Source organism: Pseudochaenichthys georgianus, chromosome 1, assembly GCF_902827115.2.
Source record: "Pseudochaenichthys georgianus chromosome 1, fPseGeo1.2, whole genome shotgun sequence".
Taxonomy (NCBI): Eukaryota; Metazoa; Chordata; class Actinopteri; order Perciformes; family Channichthyidae; genus Pseudochaenichthys; species Pseudochaenichthys georgianus.
Genome location: NC_047503.1, coordinates 43,747,867 through 43,769,678, shown reverse-complemented (window position 1 = coordinate 43,769,678; position 21,812 = coordinate 43,747,867). Strand labels below are relative to the sequence as shown.

The window sequence follows — 21,812 nt, the reverse complement described above, 5'->3', positions numbered from 1 at the left end:
GATTTTAAAGCTAGGTCTGGGTTGGGTTTCATCCACTTGAATGTGCGCAGTCTGTTAGGTAAACTAGATTTTGTCCGTATCTGGGCAAAATCGACTGATGCTGACGTCATTGTCTTATCTGAAACATGGCTAAATAAATCTATTTTGGCCTCTGACATTGCCTTAAATGGTTTTAATGTGTATCGTACCGACCGGCCTAATAAAGGTGGTGGCGTTGCAATTTATGTTAAGAATAAGTTCAGTGTAACCACATTAGTTAATTTGAATTTTTAGCCTTAAATATAGAAGTGGCAAAGGGTCAACAGGTCATGGTAGTGAGTTGTTACAGACCCCCCTCAGCTGTCAAAGACTCCTTGTCTTCACTAGCAAATCTTTTATCACAACTAGACTACAAGGAAATAGTGCTACTTGGAGATTTTAACTGGGACTGGTTAACTGCAGTGTCAGAGGATTTTAAAAACCTTTGTATCTCATTGAATGTTACTCAGATTGTGGACAGTCCTACTCGCCCAAATATTAAGTCCCCTAATAAATCCTCCCCAATTGATCTCATTTTAACTAATGTTCCCATAAATATTCATCTGTGGGAGTATTTGCAAATGATCTGAGTGATCACTGTGTTGTAGCCACAATCAGGGACACTAAGGTCCAAAAGGTTAAACCTCGCATTATCATCAAGTGACATAAAACATTTTGTGGAGCAGGGTTTTGTGCATGATCTGTTTGATTTTGATTGGGGTAAAATCGATCTGTGTGCTGATGTGGAAACCGCATGGTCTTATTTTTATCTTGGTTTTATGGAGATCATTGATAGACATGCACCTCTGCGTAAATTTAGAGTAAAGGGACGAGACAATCCTTGGTTTTCTGCTGAGCTAGTCTCCTTCATGAGAGAAACAAGGCCTGGGCAAAGGCTAGGAAATCAGGCTCAGAGATAGAGTGGCTGCGTTTTAGGCAGCTAAGGAATAGCTTCACTTCAAATGTCAAAAGCGCAAAGTCGAAGTACTATTTGTCAGTTACCACAGAAAACCTAAATAATCCTAGGAAATTTTGGAAAGCAATAAAATCGATATCAACCGGTGAGATCCGTAATGAGCTACCTCCGTGCCTTACCACAGCATCTGGCTCTATATCGGACAGGGCCACTATGCTAAATTGCTTTAATGAGCATGAACCTGTGGTTCTCTATTTGATTCTGTCACTAACTCTGCTTCTGTGAACACTACAGTCTGTGACTCAGAACAATGTGGTCTGGAAAACCCTTTCAGTTTTACTTCTTTTACTGTCAATGTTGTTCATGAAGCATTATCTAAGTTAGATCCTAGGAAACCGGCTGGCCCGGACAACTTAGAACCTTTCTTTTTAAAGATAGCTGCAGACTTTATTGCTCCACCTCTTACTTCTCTTTTTAACCTCTCCCTCAGCACGAACACAATTCCAAAAGTATGGAAGTCTGCTTATGTCTTGCCTTTACTGAAAGGAGGGGAGGCAACTATTTTAAATAACTATAGGCCAATCTCTAAATTGTCAGTTCTGGCTAAGGTTCTTGAACGCCTAGTGAGTGAACAGGTAAAGGAGTTTTTATGTACAAATGACATCCTGTCTAATCATCAGTCAGGCTTCAGAAAGCAACACAGCACCATCACTGCCACAATGAAAGTGGTGAATGACATTACTAGTATTTTAGATAATAAGCAGAGTTGTGCTGCTCTGTTTATTGACCTTTCCAAAGCGTTTGACACCGTTGATCATCGCATCTTAAAGCAGAGGCTACTCAGTATAGGCCTATCCAGCCTTGCAGTGGGGTGGTTTGTGAACTACCTCTCTGAAAGGTCCCAATGTGTTCATTTTGATGGGCTGTCTTCCGAGTGGTTAAACATTACTAATGGTGTACCACAAGGTTCTGTTTTAGGACCACTTTTATTCGCCATATATATTAACAGTGTAGGTGATAATGTGGATGAAGCTACTTTACATTTTTATGCGGATGATACTGTGATGTATTGTGCAGGTCCCACCATTAAGGAGGCTGGTGTTAAATTACAGGCTGTTTTTAACACTATTCAGACTCAGCTCTCTGAATTAAAGCTTCTTTTAAATGTGGATAAACCAAGGTAATGCTCTTTTCAAAAGCAAAAAAGACACCAGAGCCTGTTTTAGATATTGTAACTACGCAAGGAACAAAACTTGAAGTTGTTGCCTGTTACAAATACCTTGGCATCTGGCTTGATGATTGTCTCTCTTTTAAACTTCATGTCAATAACCTGCTAAAAAAACTGAGGGTTAGGCTAGGTTTCTTTTTCAGAAACAAGTCCTGTTTCTCGCTTGAGGCCAGGAAAAGGCTCTGTGACCTTTTTACCTGTGCTGGACTATGGGGATCTGGTCTATATGAATGCACCTGCCAATTACCTGGTCAAGTTAGATGCTGCGTATCACAGCGCACTGAGATTTGTGACAAACTGTAAAGCATTAACCCATCACTGTACCCTGTACGCAAGGGCTGGTTTGCTTTCACTAACTGTACGGAGGCTCAGTCACTGGTACATTTTTATATACAAAGCCATGTTAGGGAAACTTCCATCTTATATCTGCTCCCTGATCTCACGGAGAATTGTAAGTGGCTACTGCCTGAGATCACATGCTGTGGTTTTATTAAATGTGCCAACTGCTAGGACTGTCTTAGGGAAGACAGCTTTTAGATGCGCAGCTTCTCTGTCTTGGAATAGTCTGCAAATTAAATGGAAACTTAACAATCTGGTGCCACTAAATGTTTTTAAAGCTCGGTTGGATGCTAGTCAATCGGAAGCTATTGGTACCTGTTCATGTGGATAATTATGTAAATGATGCTGGATGATGTCCTTTTGTTGTTCTGTTTATGTTTTTATGTTTCATGTGGAACTTCTTGAACAGGTCTCCCTTGGAAAAGAGATCAATGATCTCAATGGGATTTTATCTGTATAAATAAAGGTTTGAAATGAAATGAAATGATTAACATATGGTTTAGATTCTGTATACAACACATAAGTGGATTCATTAATCTGCTCAACAATCCAATTATTATCTCTTCAACACTTTATCGTAACACATGTGGAGAATATCTATATGAACGTTGGATAAAGCTACAAATATTTATTTTAACTTGATTAGAAACCTTTGTTTCTAATCACACCAAATGTGTCAAGCTATAGTTAGAGTTGATAATAACATTACATGTGTTACATTTAATTGTTGTAAAGCTTCATTAAAGAGAAAGGCCTTTTAATGCCTCTACTGTGTACTTAATAAAATATGTGTAATAGTTAATACTGCTAGAACAAATTAAATGAAGCTAAATAATATGATAAATCCTCATTAATGTTTAAAATGGTTTGGTTAATAACTGTTAACTTGTATATTTACATGCCAGGTTTTATATTGATTACTGGTCAAATGGCTTATGAACCAAAGACATCTGTAAATATGTGAGTGTGAGTTAAGAAAACAGTCAAATAAACGAGATGCTTGTTCTGAGAAAGCAGGGACTCGAGCACTAAACACTGAACAGGAAGGCCTGGTTTACACATGATTTGTATTTCATGACACATTTCCTGAGGCTAATTCACATAAACAAAATATATAAATGGATGACTTTTTAGCTTCTATTTTTTTTAGGATGAAATGTTTGTTTCCACTATCAGTGATTGGATATTGGCTGTAGAGCAGAAAACAGTGGGGCTGATATCAGTGAGGTAGCATTCAGTTTTACGAGTCACAAAGACAAAACTACTCTTTACAAGGAAGTAGCTAACTACAGAGTATTAATGCCAACAACTAATGTAAGGAAAAATGGGGTTTGATTTAATTTTTAAGCATATAACAGTTGGACTTAAGCCCTACCATTTGCTTCCTGTGTTTTGACATATTTGTATAAAACTAGTTTCTGTTTGCATTGTGTCAACACACACTTATGTGTGTTTGTTGTGTGTGGTAGAAACAACTGGATGATATGTGATGAGGGTCACATGACTAACGGGGGCTGGCAAAAAGCCAGAATACACCTCTTCCCAGGTTCTCAGTTTTAACTCATCATGCATACACGAAACCCTCCTTTTCTATACTTTGAAAAAATGCCTTTTTTATAATCACTGAGCTAAACAAGAACTCGGACGGATTAAATGTGTTGTCTTTAATCCAAGATAACAATCTTGGCAAGTACAATTTTAAATAAAATTAAATAAATATAATAATTTCAAGGTCACTGGTCTTTGTTGTTTGTGTGAGTAATGTGTTCAGCGTTATCTCAGATGACAGGAAAAAAGTCTTAAAAACACAATAGGAAATCTTGATGGGTCTCCGTATGTCAAGGATCAAAACCAATCTATGAATCTGGCAAGATTTTAAAAAACATGGAAAATAGCCTTTTCTTTTCTTTTTTATTTCAGTGGTTTAAAACTCAGTATCACATTACATGTCGCTTTTATCCAAAGCGACTTACATACTCAATACTGTGGGCAATCCCCACCGGAGCAATTTGGGGTGAAGTGTCTCAGGGACACAACGACATGCTGACTGCAGTGGGGTTTGAACCTGTGCCCCCCTGATCCGAACACCAACACACTAGGCCACTGCGCCACAGCCTCCCAGTGTATGTTAAGGTAAGAAGGATTACATTGTATCTCATTTTAAATTCTAAAAAAACAATAACTGTCGTTTTATGTGTTGCTCAAAGTGATGCATGAAAAATCTCCTCACATTTGTATAAGGCCTTTTGAGCCAGATTTAAAAATAGTAAATAAATGGTATTGCATAAATAGTACTGTGGTATTTAATGCAAGTTTAACAGGATAATACCATACAGACCTCAGCACTGCGTTCATTGTGTTTTTGTTTTACAACACTACAGTGACACACTTCCACCACTTCCTGGTGTTGTGGCGCAGAGTGTCCACTGGATGGAGCACAGCACAAAGGAAAGACAAGCATGGAGTCACTGTACTGCAAACACTGATATATGAGGAGACACAGTTTGTGATAAACATGTACAGGATAACCTCTCGTGTTGACCAAGGACGAATGGGTTTTCCCAATGGTGGTCAATGTAATAGTTCAACTATGACCATGCTACCTGTGTATGTCTTTTGACTAGGGCTGTCAAGTTAACGCGTTAATAACGCAAAAAAAAATTAACGCCACTAATTATTTTAACGCGATTAACGCATGTGTATTTTTTTTTCACACACACACACACACACACACACACACACACACACACACACACACACACACACACACACACACACACACACACACACACACACACACACACACACACACACACACACACACACACACACCACACACACACACACACACACACACACACACACACACACACACACACACACACACACACACACACACACACACACACACACACACACACACACACACACACACACAATTTGTATTGTATTAGTGTATGAGAGAGGTTCCAGGTTGAATTGAGGCAAATATTTGTAATGTTCAGAGGTTGTTGTGTTTAATATTCATGAGAATATTTGTCATTGTTCAAATGATAATAAACATTAGCATAAAGCATATTTGTCCACTCATATGTTGATAAGAGTATTACAAATTTGAAAAATATTCCTCTAAGGTACATTTAGAACAGATAAAAAATGTGCGATTAATTTGCGATTAATCGCGATTAACTATTTTAATCGACTGACAGCCCTACTTTTGACACACCTCATCCCTCCCATCTGTAAAGCACCAGCTTTGCTCCATAACTATCAGAGATAACCTGGTATTTCTCAAAACCCATGCAGATCAGAGGGAGGGAACCACCAGCTGCAGTGAGAGGAGGAACTACAGTGGAAAGAGGAGAGCTTACACGCCACACTCAGGAAACGAAAGTTAAGGTAGTCAGAGAAGCAGCCACACTGCAGTCGAGACTAGTCTCCGTTTCTGTCTACAGAAAATACAAACTGAGTTCATCAGATCTTTCTCAACAACACAGCAGAGTCTCTGTCAAACACTGGTGAGTACATCTGATTATATTTACACTTCCAACAAGCAGGATTAAAACATAACAGCTCTACTCAGACGAAAGCTGCACCCTTTACGTCATACTTGTTTTTCTCTATCAACAAAACCATATACATGATATAGAGTCCACTCTAAACAGTCTCTTTGCATCAACTCTTAGTACTTTAGTAACTTGTAACTGAATCTCTGTGGTCGGAGTTTTGATTCAACTGTGCTTTCCCGCTATTATTTTGGTTTGCTGATCACTTCCTAGTTCCGACATATTGCTTTTACCCATTTTCTCTAGCGGTTTCAAAATAAAAATATTTCCATTAGAGAAACAGTTCGGAAATTAAAAAGAGCAGTGTCATTTTCCAAACGAAAAAAAATGGACAAAACATCAGTTCCTCTGCTCCATCTGTCTGGATGTATTCACTGATCCAGTCGCTATACCATGTGGACACAACTTCTGTAAAGAATGCATCACTGAACATTGGGATACAAGTGACAGGTGCCAGTGCCCCATATGTAAAAACGAGTTATACACAAGACCTGAGCTGCACGCGAACACTTTCATCTCTGAGATGGTAGCTCAGTTCAGACAGTCGGCTCAACAGGAAGCCAGCGCCAGCAGCAGCAGCAGCAGCAGCAGCAGGAAGGGCAACATATCATAATCCCAGTGTTTCCCCATACAAATAGCGACGGCTACTTTTTATTTTTTTATTAATATAATAAGTGGCGACCCTTTTTTGTTTTTGATTGTTTGTTATGTGGATTTGTAGTATTTGTCTTTGTCTTTTTCATATGGGTGTTTTAGAGTTGTACCTCCTAGATCAGGTCTCTAGTAATTGTGTGCTCAAAGTGCACCAGATTGAAGCATTTTACTTTAAAATGTTCAAAAAAATCTTCCCGGGGGGGGGGGCATACCCCCGGACCCCCTAGAGGATGTGACGTCCACCCCCTAATTAAAACATGAATACATTACAGAATATATTTACATTACTCGCCTAGGGCAGCAAATTGGCTAGAATAACCAACTGGTACTAGGCCTCAAGAGCCTTTCTTGTGCTGGCAGACACATAGAAACAAATTGGCGGGGCGCACTTCGCACGTGCACACACTAAAACATTCCACGCGCTCCGCGCTCACATTATGCTGGGCCCACGTGCCATAGCACCGCTGCTATGCCTCCATCCTAGGGGAAACACTGATAATCCTTAAATCAAACTTAAGGTCTGCAAGTTTTGCAGTAGTGTTTCGACACTGGAGACAATTCTGTTTCTCTATAAATAAATATTAAACTCATATAGTCGTCAGCTCTTACTCAACTACACATCAGGGTCTCTGCTACAAGGGTGAGTAGAGCTGTCAATATTAAACTAACTGTATTTTTTTGTTTGAAGACAATCTTGCTCCACCTTTTGTGCAAATGTTGCTGCATGTAATCAAAAGTATAACATTTTAAAAACGATTAGATTTGTATGGGATATGTCAGACATATTGGACCCAATCTCCTAAAGGTACAAATAAGCTTCTGGGTGGGGTCTTCTCTATGGCAGCAGTTGGCATTTGAAGACTGTTGAAGCTGGAAGATGTTGGACTGGCTGAGTGAGTTTCGGCCTGTTTAGTCTACAAATATTGACACCACATATGTATGTCTTTAGCTTGGTTATGCACCATTGGCAATTTATTGTTGTCCCTACAACATTCAACATTTAGGAGGAACAGAATCAGGCTTACATTTTTGTATTTTAATCTCGGCTAGTTGGCATAGTATATGTAGTGCCGTAACTGCAGCACTACATATACTATTGTATGATTTGAATTAGGGCTGCACGATATTGGAAAAAACAGGCTTTTTTCCCCCTGCGATATATATTGCGATATTAAAAAATACAGGAATGGAAGAAAAGACAGTTTTTTTTGTCCGCAAAACATCCTTTCCTGAAATTGAATGCTATACAATTGGTATTTTTCGAACTATATTTAACCGGATCAAGAATTTTAGTCACGGACGTCCGGATTTTAAGTTATCAGAGCAACAAGCTGAGCTAGCTCAGTTAGCAGCGCCGAACTGCCTTGGAGAAACACATGAAACTACTTTATTCAGTGTTTTTACCTTTAAGCACCAGGTCCGTTTGCTTTGGAGGTTTGATTGTGATTGGTGGTTTGCTGTGCATGCAGAGCCTGCATGTCACTCACTCAAGTACCCCTGACATGAGAGCAGCACAAGTTTTCCTTTTGTAGCAAGCAGCAAAAGAATTGTAACATGACGTGTTTGAGTTAATTTGCCTTCTTAATATCACACGACCTAAAAAATAAAAGGAAAAAATTGCACGTCCTGCGATGTGGCTATCGCGCATATCGCGATTATCGTCACGACACGATATATCGTGCAGTCCTAATTTGAATCACAATGCACACTAACTTACATAACGAACTTAAGAGTTAACATGGAGGGCATTCAAATTGCAATGTTCAAAGCAACAGCTAACAATTGAGCAGCCGGTTAATTTCTATTTTTTCTTTTTAATTAACTATACCAGTGTTAGTCAGACCCAAATAATTATACCCTGATGTTGGGGATGCCCTGATTCAATACACTGGATTCAATACTAAACGTATTCATATATTCAGGTATCTGGAAAGCGTCACCAATCCTCTTTAAATATAGTTTTGTTTTTTTACATTTTATTTTAAGTGGTAAAAAAATTCCTATGTGTGCATTACATTCGCAATATGTCTGTATATAACACATCTATGTCTACTTTTGTTTTCAATGTGCAGATATGGCTAGCTGTCTTCTATCAGAAGATCAGTTTCTCTGCTCCGTCTGTCTGGACTTGTTCACTGATCCAGTCACTATACCATGTGGACACAACTTCTGCAAGAACTGCATCACTGAACACTGGGATACAAGTGACGGGTGCCGGTGTCCCTTGTGTATGGAGGCGTTTACCATAAGACCTGGTTTGAGAGTCAACACGTTACTTTCTGAAACGGTTGCTAAGTTCATAGAGGAAGCTAAACAGGAAGCTGAACAGGAAGCTAGCAGTAGCAGCAGCTCAGAGCAACAAGTCTTCAAACCAGGGGAAGTTCCCTGTGACGTCTGCACTGAAACCAAACTGAAGGCCCTGAAGTCCTGCCTGGTGTGTCGGACCTCCTACTGTGAGACTCACCTGGAGCCTCATCTGACAGCCTCAAGCCTGAAAAGACATCAGCTGATCGACCCTGTGGAGAAGCTGGAAGACAGGATGTGTCCGAAGCACGATAAACCTCTGGAGCTGTTCTGTAAGACCGACCAGACATGTGTCTGCATTCTCTGCCATGTTTCAGACCACAAGATGCATGATGTGGTTCCTCTGAAAGAAGCATATGATGAAAAGAAGGCAGCGATGGTGAAGGCAGATGCTGAATCTCAGCAGATGATCCAGACAAGAAGAAAGAAGATCAAGGAGTTCACAGAATCAGTTGACTTGAGTGAAAAAGATGCAGACAGAGAGATAACAGAAGGTGTTCAAGTCTTAACTGCTCTGAGGGAGTCTGTTGAGAGAGGACTGAAACAACTTACCGACACAGTTAGAATGAAGCAGAAAACAACAGAAAAACAGGCCAAGACTTTCATCAAAGACCTAGAGCAAGAAATCTCTAAGCTGGAAAAGAGAAGCGCTGAGATAGAGCGTCTTTCACACTGTGATGATCACATTCATTTTCTCCAAGGTGTCCAGTCCCTAAAAATCCAACACCGACCACCCACCAAGAACTGGACAAATGTCAGCTTTCATCCATCATATGAGGGCAGTGTGAGGAGAGCTGTGGCTGAGTTGAAAGACTCAATAAGTGCCCCCGTAACACTGACTTTTGACCCCCCTGTGAAAATGAAAAAAATGAAGAAAAAAAAAACCTTTCCTGGCTAACGGAATAGGCGGAACAAACGCGATTCTGGTTTACTTAATACTAGGGGTGTAACAGTTCACAAACATTTCGGTTCGGTACGTACCTCGGTTTTTAGGTCACGGTTCGGTTCGTTTTCGGCAGAAAAAATTATCACAAAACATAAAATATATATATATATATTTTTTTATTATTATTAAACTGTGAATAATGTATTCACTCAAATAAATACAAAATATAATAAAATCGACATTAAGGTGCAGCTTTTCGATGAACTGAAATAATCTGTATTTGAACTGTACTGTACTAGTACCTAAGCAGCCAGTTTGACATTATGACTTGCTTGTCATTGTATTTTCATGTTTTTTTTAAGAAAAATGAACTTGTCCACATTGCTTGCTGAAAGGGCAGATCTGCTGGCACTAACAATGTATCCTGCTGTGGAGAACACACCCTCTCGCTAGGGACAGAGGTAGCAGATACAGCCAGGTAGTGCTTTGCTAACATGGCAACATAAGGATATTTGGCGTTTGTAATAGCTTTGGCTTGGCTTACTCTTTACAAGGAAGTAGCTAACTACAGAGTATTAATGCCAACAACTAATGTAAGGACAAATGGGGTTTGATTTAATTTGTAAGCATATAACAGTTGGACTTAAGCCCTACCATTTGCTTCCTGTGTTTTGACATATTTGTATAAAACTAGTTTCTGTTTGCATTGTGTCAACACACACTTATGTGTGTTTGTTGTGTGTGGTAGAAACAACTGGATGATATGTGATGAGGGTCACATGACTAACGGGGGCTGGCAAAAAGCCAGAATACACCTCTTCCCAGGTTCTCAGTTTTAACTCATCATGCATACACGAAACCCTCCTTTTCTATACTTTGAAAAAATGCCTTTTTTATAATCACTGAGCTAAACAAGAACTCGGACGGATTAAATGTGTTGTCTTTAATCCAAGATAACAATCTTGGCAAGTACAATTTTAAATAAAATTAAATAAATATAATAATTTCAAGGTCACTGGTCTTTGTTGTTTGTGTGAGTAATGTGTTCAGTGTTATCTCAGATGACAGGAAAAAAGTCTTAAAAACACAATAGGAAATCTTGATGGGTCTCCGTATGTCAAGGATCAAAACCAATCTATGAATCTGGCAAGATTTAAAAAAACATGGAAAATAGCCTTTTCTTTTCTTTTTTATTTCAGTGGTTTAAAACTCAGTATCACATTACATGTCGCTTTTATCCAAAGCGACTTACATACTCAATACTGTGGGCAATCCCCACCGGAGCAATTTGGGGTGAAGTGTCTCAGGGACACAACGACATGCTGACTGCAGTGGGGTTTGAACCTGTGCCCCCCTGATCCGAACACCAACGCACTAGTCCACTGCGCCACAGCCTCCCAGTATATGTTAAGGTAAGAAGGATTACATTGTATCTCATTTTAAATTCTAAAAAAACAATAACTGTCGTTTTATGTGTTGCTCAAAGTGATGCATGAAAAATCTCCTCACAGTTGTAAAAGGCCTTTTGAGCCAGATTTACAAATAGTAAATAAATGGTATTGCATAAATAGTACCGTGGTATTTAATGCAAGTTTAACAGGATAATACCATACAGACCTCAGCACTGCGTTCATTGTGTTGTTGTTTTACAACACTACAGTGACACACTTCCACCACTTCCTGGTGTTGTGGCGCAGAGTGTCCACTGGATGGAGCACAACACAAAGGAAAGACAAGCATGGAGTCACTGTACTGCAAACACTGATGAGGAGACACAGTTTGTGATAAACATGTACAGGATAACCTCTCGTGTTGACCAAGGACGAATGGGTTTTCCCAATGGTGGTCAATGTAATAGTTCAACTATGACCATGCTACCTGTGTATGTCTTTTGACACACCTCATCCCTCCCATCTGTAAAGCACCAGCTTTGCTCCATAACTATCAGAGAAAACCTGGTGTTTCTCAAAACCCATGCAGATCAGAGGGAGGGAACAGAACCAGCTGCAGTGAGAGGAGGAGCTACAGTGGAAAGAGGAGAGCTTACACGCCACACTCAGGAAACGAAAGTTAAGTTAGTCAGAGAGGCAGCCACACTGCAGTCGAGACTAGTCTCTGTTTCTGTCTACAGAAAATACAAACTGAGTTCATCAGATCTTTCTCAACAACACAGCAGAGTCTCTGTCAAACACTGGTGAGTACATCTGATTATATTTACACTTTCAACAAGCAGGATTAAAACATAACAGCTCTACTCAGATGAAAGCTGCACCCTTTACATCATACTTGTTTTTCTCTATCAACAAAACCATATACATGATATAGAGTCCACTCTAAACAGTCTCTTTGTATCAACTCTTAGTACTTTAGTAACTTGTAACTGAATCTCTGTGGTCGGAGTTTTGATTCAACTGTGCTTTCCCGCTATTATTTTGGTTTGCTGATCACTTCCTAGTTCCGACATATTGCTTTTACCCATTTTCTCTAGCGGTTTCAAAATAAAATATTTCCATTAGAGAAACAGTTGGACTTTTAATGCGAAGCAGCTAGAGGAAATTAAAAAGAGCAGTGTCATTTTCCAAACGAAAAAAAATGGACAAAACATCAGTTCCTCTGCTCCATCTGTCTGGATGTGTGACGAAGGTGGCTTCGTCACTATGGACTGACGGCTTCAGGCCGGGTGATAGGGCACTTTGTTGGCGTGATTGCACAGTATACAGGGTTCTTACACCTTTTCCAAAGTCAAATTCAAGCACTTTTCAAGCATTTTCAAGGTGCATTTTCCAGCTTTTCCAGCATCTTACAGCTGTTGTAAATTACATATTTATATACACATACTCAAATGATTATTTCCCTACCTCACATTAAATCAGATGTTCTTTATGCTATAAACAACCACATGTGTGTTTCATGATAGCATTCTACATGAGGATGAAAAATTAAAGAAAAGAAAACTAAGTTTAATATTTCAAAATTAGTGATCTGTACGTAGACTAGGCCTCCCCTGAGCCAATACAAACCAATCAGCCTTTTCAATACATTATTGATTACTATTTTTGAGGTACTTTTAGGTTGGCAGTAAACACAAGTCAGAGGTACATGGTGTACTTCTACTCCACTACATGTATTTAATCCCTCTAGTTACTTCACAGATCTGGATGAATGATGTGAAATCTAATCAAGTGTTGAATCAGACGTTAGTTCCACCTGGAGTGAATCCACCAGCTACCCTGCAGTCTACAAAGTACTTCAGACTAGCTGCTCCTTCACCAGCTTTGAGAACACTTTCATGATCAATCATTATAAAACATATCAGATATATTATTCTGAAATGGACCAATCTGCACAACGACTACTTTCACTGTCTTTCACTATATTTAGATGAGAATACTTTTCTACTTTCACTTGAGGAACATTTTGAATGCAGGACTTTTACTGTGACAGAGTATTCCTACACTCTGGTACTTCTACTTTTACTCAAGTACACGATCTGAGTACTTCTACTTTTACTCAAGTACAAGATCTGAGTACTTCTACTTTTACTCAAGTACAAGATCTGAGTACTTCTACTTTTACTCAAGAACAAGATCTGAGTACTTCTACTTTTACTAAGTACAAGATCTGAGTACTTATAATTTCACTACAATATCTGAGTACTTATCCACCTCTGGTAGTGTATTAGCCTGAATTGTAGCCACAAAATCACGCAGAGCTGCATACAAATAGACTCACAATGGTAACAAGTGGAAAATAATATGTACAAATGTGTACAATGATTTTAGGTAATGCTGACTACTCAAGACTCCTGACTTATACATCTTCAAAGGAAGACTGTGTTCATTCTACAATTACATGGGATTAAAGCAAAGTGTAGTTTTACTTGTATAATACTTCAATTTTATATAAAAGACAGTTTGTTTTCATCTTTTTCAAATAAACAAAGTCTTGGCTTTCAGAATATTAAACTTGTTTCGGCAAATTCAGATGATAAATACAACTTTGAAGCTTCGGCATAATTACAAGCAGAGAACGGACTAATGTTACATCAGGCAGAACAACAGCCGGTGTTTCTTGTGAGTGTTTCCCCGGTACACAAACGCAAAGATACACAAACACACTCGCGAGCTTCCCCCAGACCAGTAATACAAACGAAAACGTGTCTTCGGGTCAATGTGACTGATTTCGATAGAGCAAGTCACATTTGGTTTAGGCACGAAACATACTACCAGTAGAAATACATTGCTTTCAAAATCGCTCTGTGTCGAATCAATAGATTATATTTCGTGACTAGGACATGAAATGCCGTGAGAGCTTCATCCTCTGAACACCACACGATGGCGACTGTAACGCACATACCATAGGTACGCTCCTCTGAAATGATTGTCCCCTGCAATTATTATTATCCCTCAATCGAGTTCGCTATTCAGCTCGCTAACGTTAGCTTAATCAAACGTAACATGCAACGTTAGCCTAATCTAAAATGCTCTATTACGGCGTACCTTTCATGTGGCTCGTCAGCGCAGACTCTCGCATCGTTATTTGTTGCAAACTTTGCAGAAGGCTACTCGTGGGCTTGACCCTCGTCTTAGCCATGGCTTGCATTGGTCTTCTGCTAGCCAACGCTCGTTGAAACGGCAACCTCCTGGCACACAGTCATCTATCTCTCATCAGAATGCCCAGGTCACACGTACAGTGTGAGAAAACGTTTTTAGAGAGTACTTGTCCATGGACAAGTGAGTTTGGCAATGTACTTGTCCGAATACATTTTTCACTTGTCCAGAATGGACAAAAATTGGGGCCACTGGAATCTTCTTCTTCGTCATCGTATTTTACATTTTCCCACGTTTTTATGATACCGCTAACGTAAGTGAGCGGTAAGATTTTACTGCATCACAAATAGGGTTGGGTATCGTTTGGATTTTAACGATTCCGGTTCTGCTTTTCGATTCCAGTTATTTTTGGTTCTCGATTCCAGTTCTTTGAGAGGGTAAAAATAAGTCCCATGACAAACTGGGAGAAAAATATATTTATGAAAACATTAAGTCAAATCTGTATTCCTATTTACAAATCACTTCATACTGTTTAATTTCTTACGGTTATTGAATAAAATTATATAAAAATAATCTCTGCATTGTTTAGTTAGTTCTAAGTGGTGCAGTTTGAGAATGTACAATTGGCCCAGTGTCCTCTGATGTTACACTGCAGCCTGCTGTGAGACACAGTCCAATCACACATCTCCAACACATAGCACATAACCTAATAATAATAACACATTATATTTATAGCCTATAGGCCTAGCGCTTTTCTACAACTCAAAGACGCTTGCACGCATTTATTTACTTTTACAAACACATGAGCTAAAACGCTTAATAACCTTCATTACGTGTTAGAGAAAGAACATAAGAAAGTTTGACAACGATGAGGCTGTAAAACGGGCAGCGGATCTGCTGTGTGTAGAAAGAGAGAGAGAGAGAGAGAGAGAGAGAGAGAGAGAGAGAGAGAGAGAGAGAGAGAGAGAGAGAGAGAGAGAGAGACGCTGAGCTGCACTGTGCAGCGATCAGCTGATACGGAGCAAAGAGAGAGCGAGAGCTGCAGTCCGCGGGGCTCGGCCTCGCCTCCTGTCCTCACGACTCTTATTAATCCCGGACCCCGGTACCGGACAATTGTTATTTGTTCCTACTCGGAACTGAGTTTTGCTTCCCAACCCTGCCACTGTGCTGCACTTCCTGGTGTTGTGTTGTCTCCTCCCCCCTCACCTGTGTCTGGTTGTGCTGATTAGAGTAGGTGTATTTAGGCTCGGTTTCTCTGTCTGTTGAGAGGGCTGGGTGTGTGTGAGATCCTTGTGGCTGCAGGATGTGGACAAGGAGAACAGCAGTATTGATTGAGGCTGTGAACTTTGTGCCCATGTTTTTAATAAATGCCCACGCCGGGTTATATTTTTGGACGTTCTGCCTCTGCCTCCTTGCTTGGTCTGGGCCGCTCAACGGTCAACTTCACAGGATGTATTCACTGATCCAGTCGCTATACCATGTGGACACAACTTCTGTAAAGAATGCATCACTGAACATTGGGATACAAGTGACAGGTGCCATTGCCCCATATGTAAAAACGAGTTATACACAAGACCTGAGCTGCACGTTAACACTTTCATCTCTGAGATGGTAGCTCAGTTCAGACAGTCGGCTCAACAGGAAGCCAGCGCCAGCAGCAGCAGCAGCAGCAGCAGCGGCAACATATCATAATCCCAGTGTTTCCCCTATATATAAATAGCGACAGCTACTTTTTATTTTTTTATTAATATAATAAGTGGCGACCCTTTTTCGTTTTTGATTGTTTGTTATGTGGATTTGTAGTATTTGTCTTTGTCTTTTTCATATGGGTGTTTTAGAGTTGTACCTCCTAGATCAGGTCTCTAGTAATTGTGTGCTCAAAGTGCACCAGATTGAAGCATTTTACTTTAAAATGTTCAAAAAAATCTTCCCGGGGGGGGGGCATACCCCCGGACCCCCTAGAGGATGTGACGTCCACCCCCCAATTAAAACAAATACATTACAGAATATATTTACATTACTCGCCTAGGGCAGCAAATTGGCTAGAATAACCAACTGGTACTAGGCCTCAAGAGCCTTTCTTGTGCTGGCAGACACATAGAAACAAATTGGCGGGGCGCACTTCGCACGTGCACACACTAAAACATTCCACGCGCTCCACGCTCACATTATGCTGGGCCCACGTGCCATAGCACCGCTGCTATGACTCCATCTTAGGGGAAACACTGATAATCTTTAAATCAAACTTAAGGTCTGCAAGTTTTGCAGTAGTGTTTCGACACTGGAGACAATTCTGTTTCTCTATAAATAAATATTAAACTCATAGTCGTCAGCTCTTACTCAACTACACATCAGGGTCTCTGCTACAAAGGTGAGTAGAGCTGTCAATATTAAACTAACTGTATTTTTTTGTTTGAAGACAATCTTGCTCCACCTTTTGTGCAAATGTTGCTGCATGTAATCAAAAGTATAACATTTTAAAAACGATTAGATTTGTATGGGATATGTCAGACATATTGGACCCAATCTCCTAAAGGTACAAATAAGCTTCTGGGTGGGGTCTTCTCTATGGCAGCAGTTGACATTTGAAGACTGTTGAAGCTGGAAGATGTTGGACTGGCTGAGTGAGTTTCGGCCTGTTTAGTCTACAAATATTGACACCACATATGTATGTCTTTAGCTTGGTTATGCACCATTGGCAATTTATTGTTGTCCCTACAACATTCAAAATTTAGGAGGAACAGAATCAGGCTTACATTTTTGTATTTTAATCTCGGCTAGTTGGCATAGTATATGTAGTGCCGTAACTGCAGCACTACATATACTATAGTATGATTTGAATTAGGGCTGCACGATATTGGAAAAAACAGGCTTTTTTCCCCCTGCGATATATATTGCGATATAAAAAAATACAGGAATGGAAGAAAAGACAGTTTTTTTTGTCCGCAAACCATCCTTTCCTGAAATTGAATGCTATACAATTGGTATTTTTAGAACTATATTTAACCGGATCAAGGATTTTAGTCACGGACCTCCGGATTTTAAGTTATCTGAGCAACAAGCTGAGCTAGCTCAGTTAGCAGCGCCGAACTGCCTTGGAGAAACACATGAAACTACTTTATTCAGTGTTTTTACCTTTAATCACCAGGTCCGTTTGCTTTGGAGGTTTGATTGTGATTGGTGGTTTGCTGTGCATGCAGAGCCTGCATGTCACTCACTCAAGTACCCCTGACATGAGAGCAGCACAAGTTTTCCTTTTGTAGCAAGCCGCAAAAGAATTGTAACATGACGTGTTTGAGTTAATTTGCCTTCTTAATATCACACGACCTAAAAAATAAAAGGAAACAATTGCACGTCCTGCGATGTAGCTATCGCGCATATCGCGATTATCATTGAGTAGCCGGTTAATTTTTTCCTTTTTTTTTGTATTAACTATACCAGTGTTGGTCAGACCCAAAGAAGTATACCCTGATGTTGGGGATGCCCTGATTCAATACACTGGATTCAATACTATACTTATTCATATATTCAGGTATCTGGAAAGCGTCACCAATCCTCTTTAAATATAGTTTTCTGTTTTTTTACATTTTATTTTAAGTGGTAAAAAAATTCCTATGTGTGCATTACATTCGCAATATATCTGTATATAACACATCTATGTCTACTTTTGTTTTCAATGTGCAGATATGGCTAGCTGTCTTCTATCAGAAGATCAGTTTCTCTGCTCCGTCTGTCTGGATTTGTTCACTGTTCCAGTCACTATACCATGTGGACACAACTTCTGCAAGAACTGCATCACTGAACACTGGGATACAATTGACGGGTGCCAGTGTCCCATGTGTATGGAGGCGTTTACCATAAGACCTGATTTGAGAGTCAACACGTTACTTTCTGAAACGGTTGCTAAGTTCATAGAGGAAGCTAAACAGGAAGCTGAACAGGAAGCTAAACAGGAAGCTAGCAGTAGCAGCAGCTCAGAGCAACAAGTCTTCAAACCAGGGGAAGTTCCCTGTGACGTCTGCACTGAAACCAAACTGAAGGCCCTGAAGTCCTGCCTGGTGTGTCGGACCTCCTACTGTGAGACTCACCTGGAGCCTCATCTGACAGCCTCAAGCCTGAAAAGACATCAGCTGATCGACCCTGTGGAGAAGCTGGAAGACAGGATGTGTCCGAAGCACGATAAACCTCTGGAGCTGTTCTGTAATACCGACCAGACATGTGTCTGCATTCTCTGCCATGTTTCAGACCACAAGATGCATGATGTGGTTCCTCTGAAAGAAGGATATGATGAAAAGAAGGCAGCGATGGTGAAGGCAAATGCTGAATCTCAGCAGATGATCCAGACAAGAAGAAAGAAGATCAAGGAGTTCAAAGAATCAGTTGACTTGAGTGAAAAAGATGCAGACAGAGAGATAACAGAAGGTGTTCAAGTCTTAACTGCTCTGAGGGAGTCTGTTGAGAGAGGACTGAAACAACTTACCGACACAGTTAGAATGAAGCAGAAAACAACAGAAAAACAGGCCAAGACTTTCATCAAAGACCTAGAGCAAGAAATCTCTAAGCTGGAAAAGAGAAGCGCTGAGATAGAGCGTCTTTCACACTGTGATGATCACATTCATTTTCTCCAAGGTGTCCAGTCCCTAAAAATCCAACACCGACCACCCACCAAGAACTGGACAAATGTAAGCTTTCATCCATCATATGAGGGCAGTGTGAGGAGAGCTGTGGCTGAGTTGAAAGACTCTATACGTTTAGTAATGAAGACGCAGCTGGAGGCGGAGCTGAAGATGGTCCAGAGGTACGCAGTGGAGGTGACTTTTGATCCCGACACAGCAAATCCTGAAATTGTCCTTTTTCCTGATGAAAAACATGCACGTCCTATTGAGGCAAAGCAGGATCTCCCAGACAATCCAGAACGATTTTCTGATTGTGTTTGCGTCCTAGCAAAGCAGAGTTTCTGTTCAGGACAATTTTACTACGAGGTTGAAGTTGAAGGGAAGACTAACTGGATTTTAGGAGTGGTCAAAGAGTCGATCAACAGGAAGGGACAAAACCGACTGAGCCCTCTGTGGGGTAACTGGTCTATATGGAGAAATGGAAATGAGTACAAAGCTCATGATAATCCTCCAGTTCCTCTCTCTCTGACATCTCAGCCTCAGAAGGTGGGGGTGTTTGTGGATTATGAGGAGAGTCTGGTCTCCTTTTATGACGTAGATGCTCCAGCTCTGATCTACTCCTTCACTGGCTGCTCCTTCACTGAGAACCTCTACCCATACTTCAGTCCTGGTTGTTTTCACAGAAAAAACTCTGCACCTCTGATCATCTTGCCTGTCGTCAGGGGCGGTTCTAGGGGGGGGGCAGGGGGTGCCAGTGCCCCCCTAACACTGACATTTGACCCCAATGTGGCCCGGCTGAAAATAAAAAAAATGAAGAAAAACAAAACAAAACTTTCCTGGCTGACGGAATAGGCGGAACTAACGCGATTCTAGTCGGACCCATTCGAGCGTAAAAACTATAAGTATCTGAAACAAATACCAATAACTGTATTGCATTGTTTTCTTATGCGCAATTACTTAATACTAGGGGTGTAACGGTTCACAAACATTTCGGTTCGGTACGTACCTCGATTTTTAGGTCACGGTTTGGTTCGGTACAGCAGAAAAAATTATCACAAAACATAATATATATATATATTTTTTTTATTATTATTAAACTGTGAATAATGTATTCACTCAAATAAATACAAAATATAATAAAATAAACATTAAGGTGCAGCATTTCGTTGAACTGAAATAATCTGTATTTGAACTTTACTGTACTAGTACCGGAGCAGCCAGATTGACATTATGACTTGCTTGTCATTGTATTTTCATGTTTTTTTTCAGAAAAATGTACTTGTCCACATTGCTTGCTGAAAGGGCAGATCTGCTGGCACTAACAATGTCTCCTGCTGTGGAGAACACCCTGTCGCTAGGGACAGAGGTAGCAGATAGAGCCAGGTAGCGCTTTGCTAACATGGCAACATAAGGATATTTGCCGTTTGTAATAGCTTTGGCTTGGTCTAAACTTTTTGCGAGTGGTGGAGGCTTGGGTTTGCACTTCAGTCTTTTTTCTTTTGGTACCGGTGATATTCACATTCGGGTGATGCCTTTTCAAATGAGTGTGCAAGTTTGATGTATTGCCAGCCGCGTAACCAATTTTAGTTGAACAATGCCGACAAACAGCTTTGGTTCGGTCCACCTGTCTTTGTCCGTCATCCTTGTACGTAACTGCAAAACCAAAATGTTCCCAAACCGGAGACTTCAATGATGCTGGAGGATTTTCGAGCTCAACTTTATATGAGTTCGCCATTTCCTCAAATCACTAATTACATTTGAACGCATCCCTGTGACCAGCTCTCGAGTATGCCTTTCGTCCAATGAAATGACTTGGTCGCTCTATGACGCGTTGAACCCAATGTGAGCAAATTGCTCTGAATGCTGCGACGCAGCACCTGAGATTACTTCCAAAAAGTTGTTCACGTTCTCAATTTGTTACGTTTAACGTTATATTCGTTCGGTACACACGTGTACCGAACCGAAGGTACGACACGTGTACCGTTACACCCCTACTTAATACTGTCTTTGTCTTTTTTGTCCTGCATTTATTGTGCCCCTCTGAGAAAATAACTGGCCCCAGCGTCGCCCCCCCCAGTCAAATTGGTCTAGAACCGCCACTGCCTGTCATAGTCAACTAATCACTCATCTAATTTCATTTGTTGATTTTTTTTTCATTCAAGGGAACAAATGTACATGTTTAATGGAAAACTGTATAGTTTGTTTTATTTTCTACATATTAAAAGGTGGGGTACTAGATAATTTTGGAGAAACCAGCTCGAGTGCGCTAGAATTTGAAAATACACAGCCGGAAAAAATCTGCCACTTCTTTACAGAGCCCCTCCTCCAACACACACGAACGCGCACATGAGGGCACGAGATCAGTTTGTGCCCCGATGGAAGGCTGACAGGCAGGCAGGCCATCCAGTTATTTTAGCCAGGCCGGCTCAGATGATTGGTCATGCTTTTTACAACGCTACGGCTTCCACAGATGAATTTTTTTTATGTATTTATTGTCAAAGCATTTAATGTATTCATTGCTATCGGGATGTTAAGAGCATTCCTTGCAATATAACAAAAAGTGTTTCTGAAATAAATGACATACCCCACCTTTAACTTTACTGTGGTAAATTACCTATCTTTTTTCTATGTATTGATTTTTTTAAAAGGGAACTTAATGTACACATGCATCTTATTTCCAGTGGTGACTCGTCATTAGGGGCAGGTAGGCTGCAGTAGGTAGGTACACAGCCCCA

The 21,812-nt window shown here is 40.3% G+C and overlaps 3 protein-coding genes across 3 annotated transcripts in view; 2 read left to right on the top strand and 1 right to left on the bottom strand.

Moving 5' to 3' along the window:
- Positions 1-21,812, bottom strand: part of tomm20b (translocase of outer mitochondrial membrane 20b) — a 45,403-nt gene that overhangs the window by 8,437 nt on the left and 15,154 nt on the right. The window lies entirely within an intron of this gene.
- Positions 5,876-10,926, top strand: LOC117450531 (E3 ubiquitin/ISG15 ligase TRIM25-like). Its single transcript, XM_034088351.2, has 2 exons — positions 5,876-6,019; positions 8,794-10,926. The coding sequence occupies exon 2, from the start codon at positions 8,796-8,798 to the stop codon at positions 9,921-9,923; it is 1,128 nt and encodes a 375-aa protein (XP_033944242.1). The 5' UTR covers positions 5,876-6,019; positions 8,794-8,795; the 3' UTR covers positions 9,924-10,926.
- LOC139432842 (E3 ubiquitin-protein ligase TRIM39-like) lies at positions 11,982-21,672 on the top strand. The gene is made up of 2 exons (XM_034088270.2): positions 11,982-12,105; positions 18,146-21,672. The coding sequence occupies exon 2, from the start codon at positions 18,148-18,150 to the stop codon at positions 19,927-19,929; it is 1,782 nt and encodes a 593-aa protein (XP_033944161.1). The 5' UTR covers positions 11,982-12,105; positions 18,146-18,147; the 3' UTR covers positions 19,930-21,672.

Bases quoted from the DNA above. Each gene is read 5' to 3' on its own strand.
- LOC117450531 (XM_034088351.2), top strand. From the start codon at position 8,796: ATGGCTAGCTGTCTTCTATCAGAAGATCAGTTTCTCTGCTCCGTCTGT.
- LOC139432842 (XM_034088270.2), top strand. From the start codon at position 18,148: ATGGCTAGCTGTCTTCTATCAGAAGATCAGTTTCTCTGCTCCGTCTGT.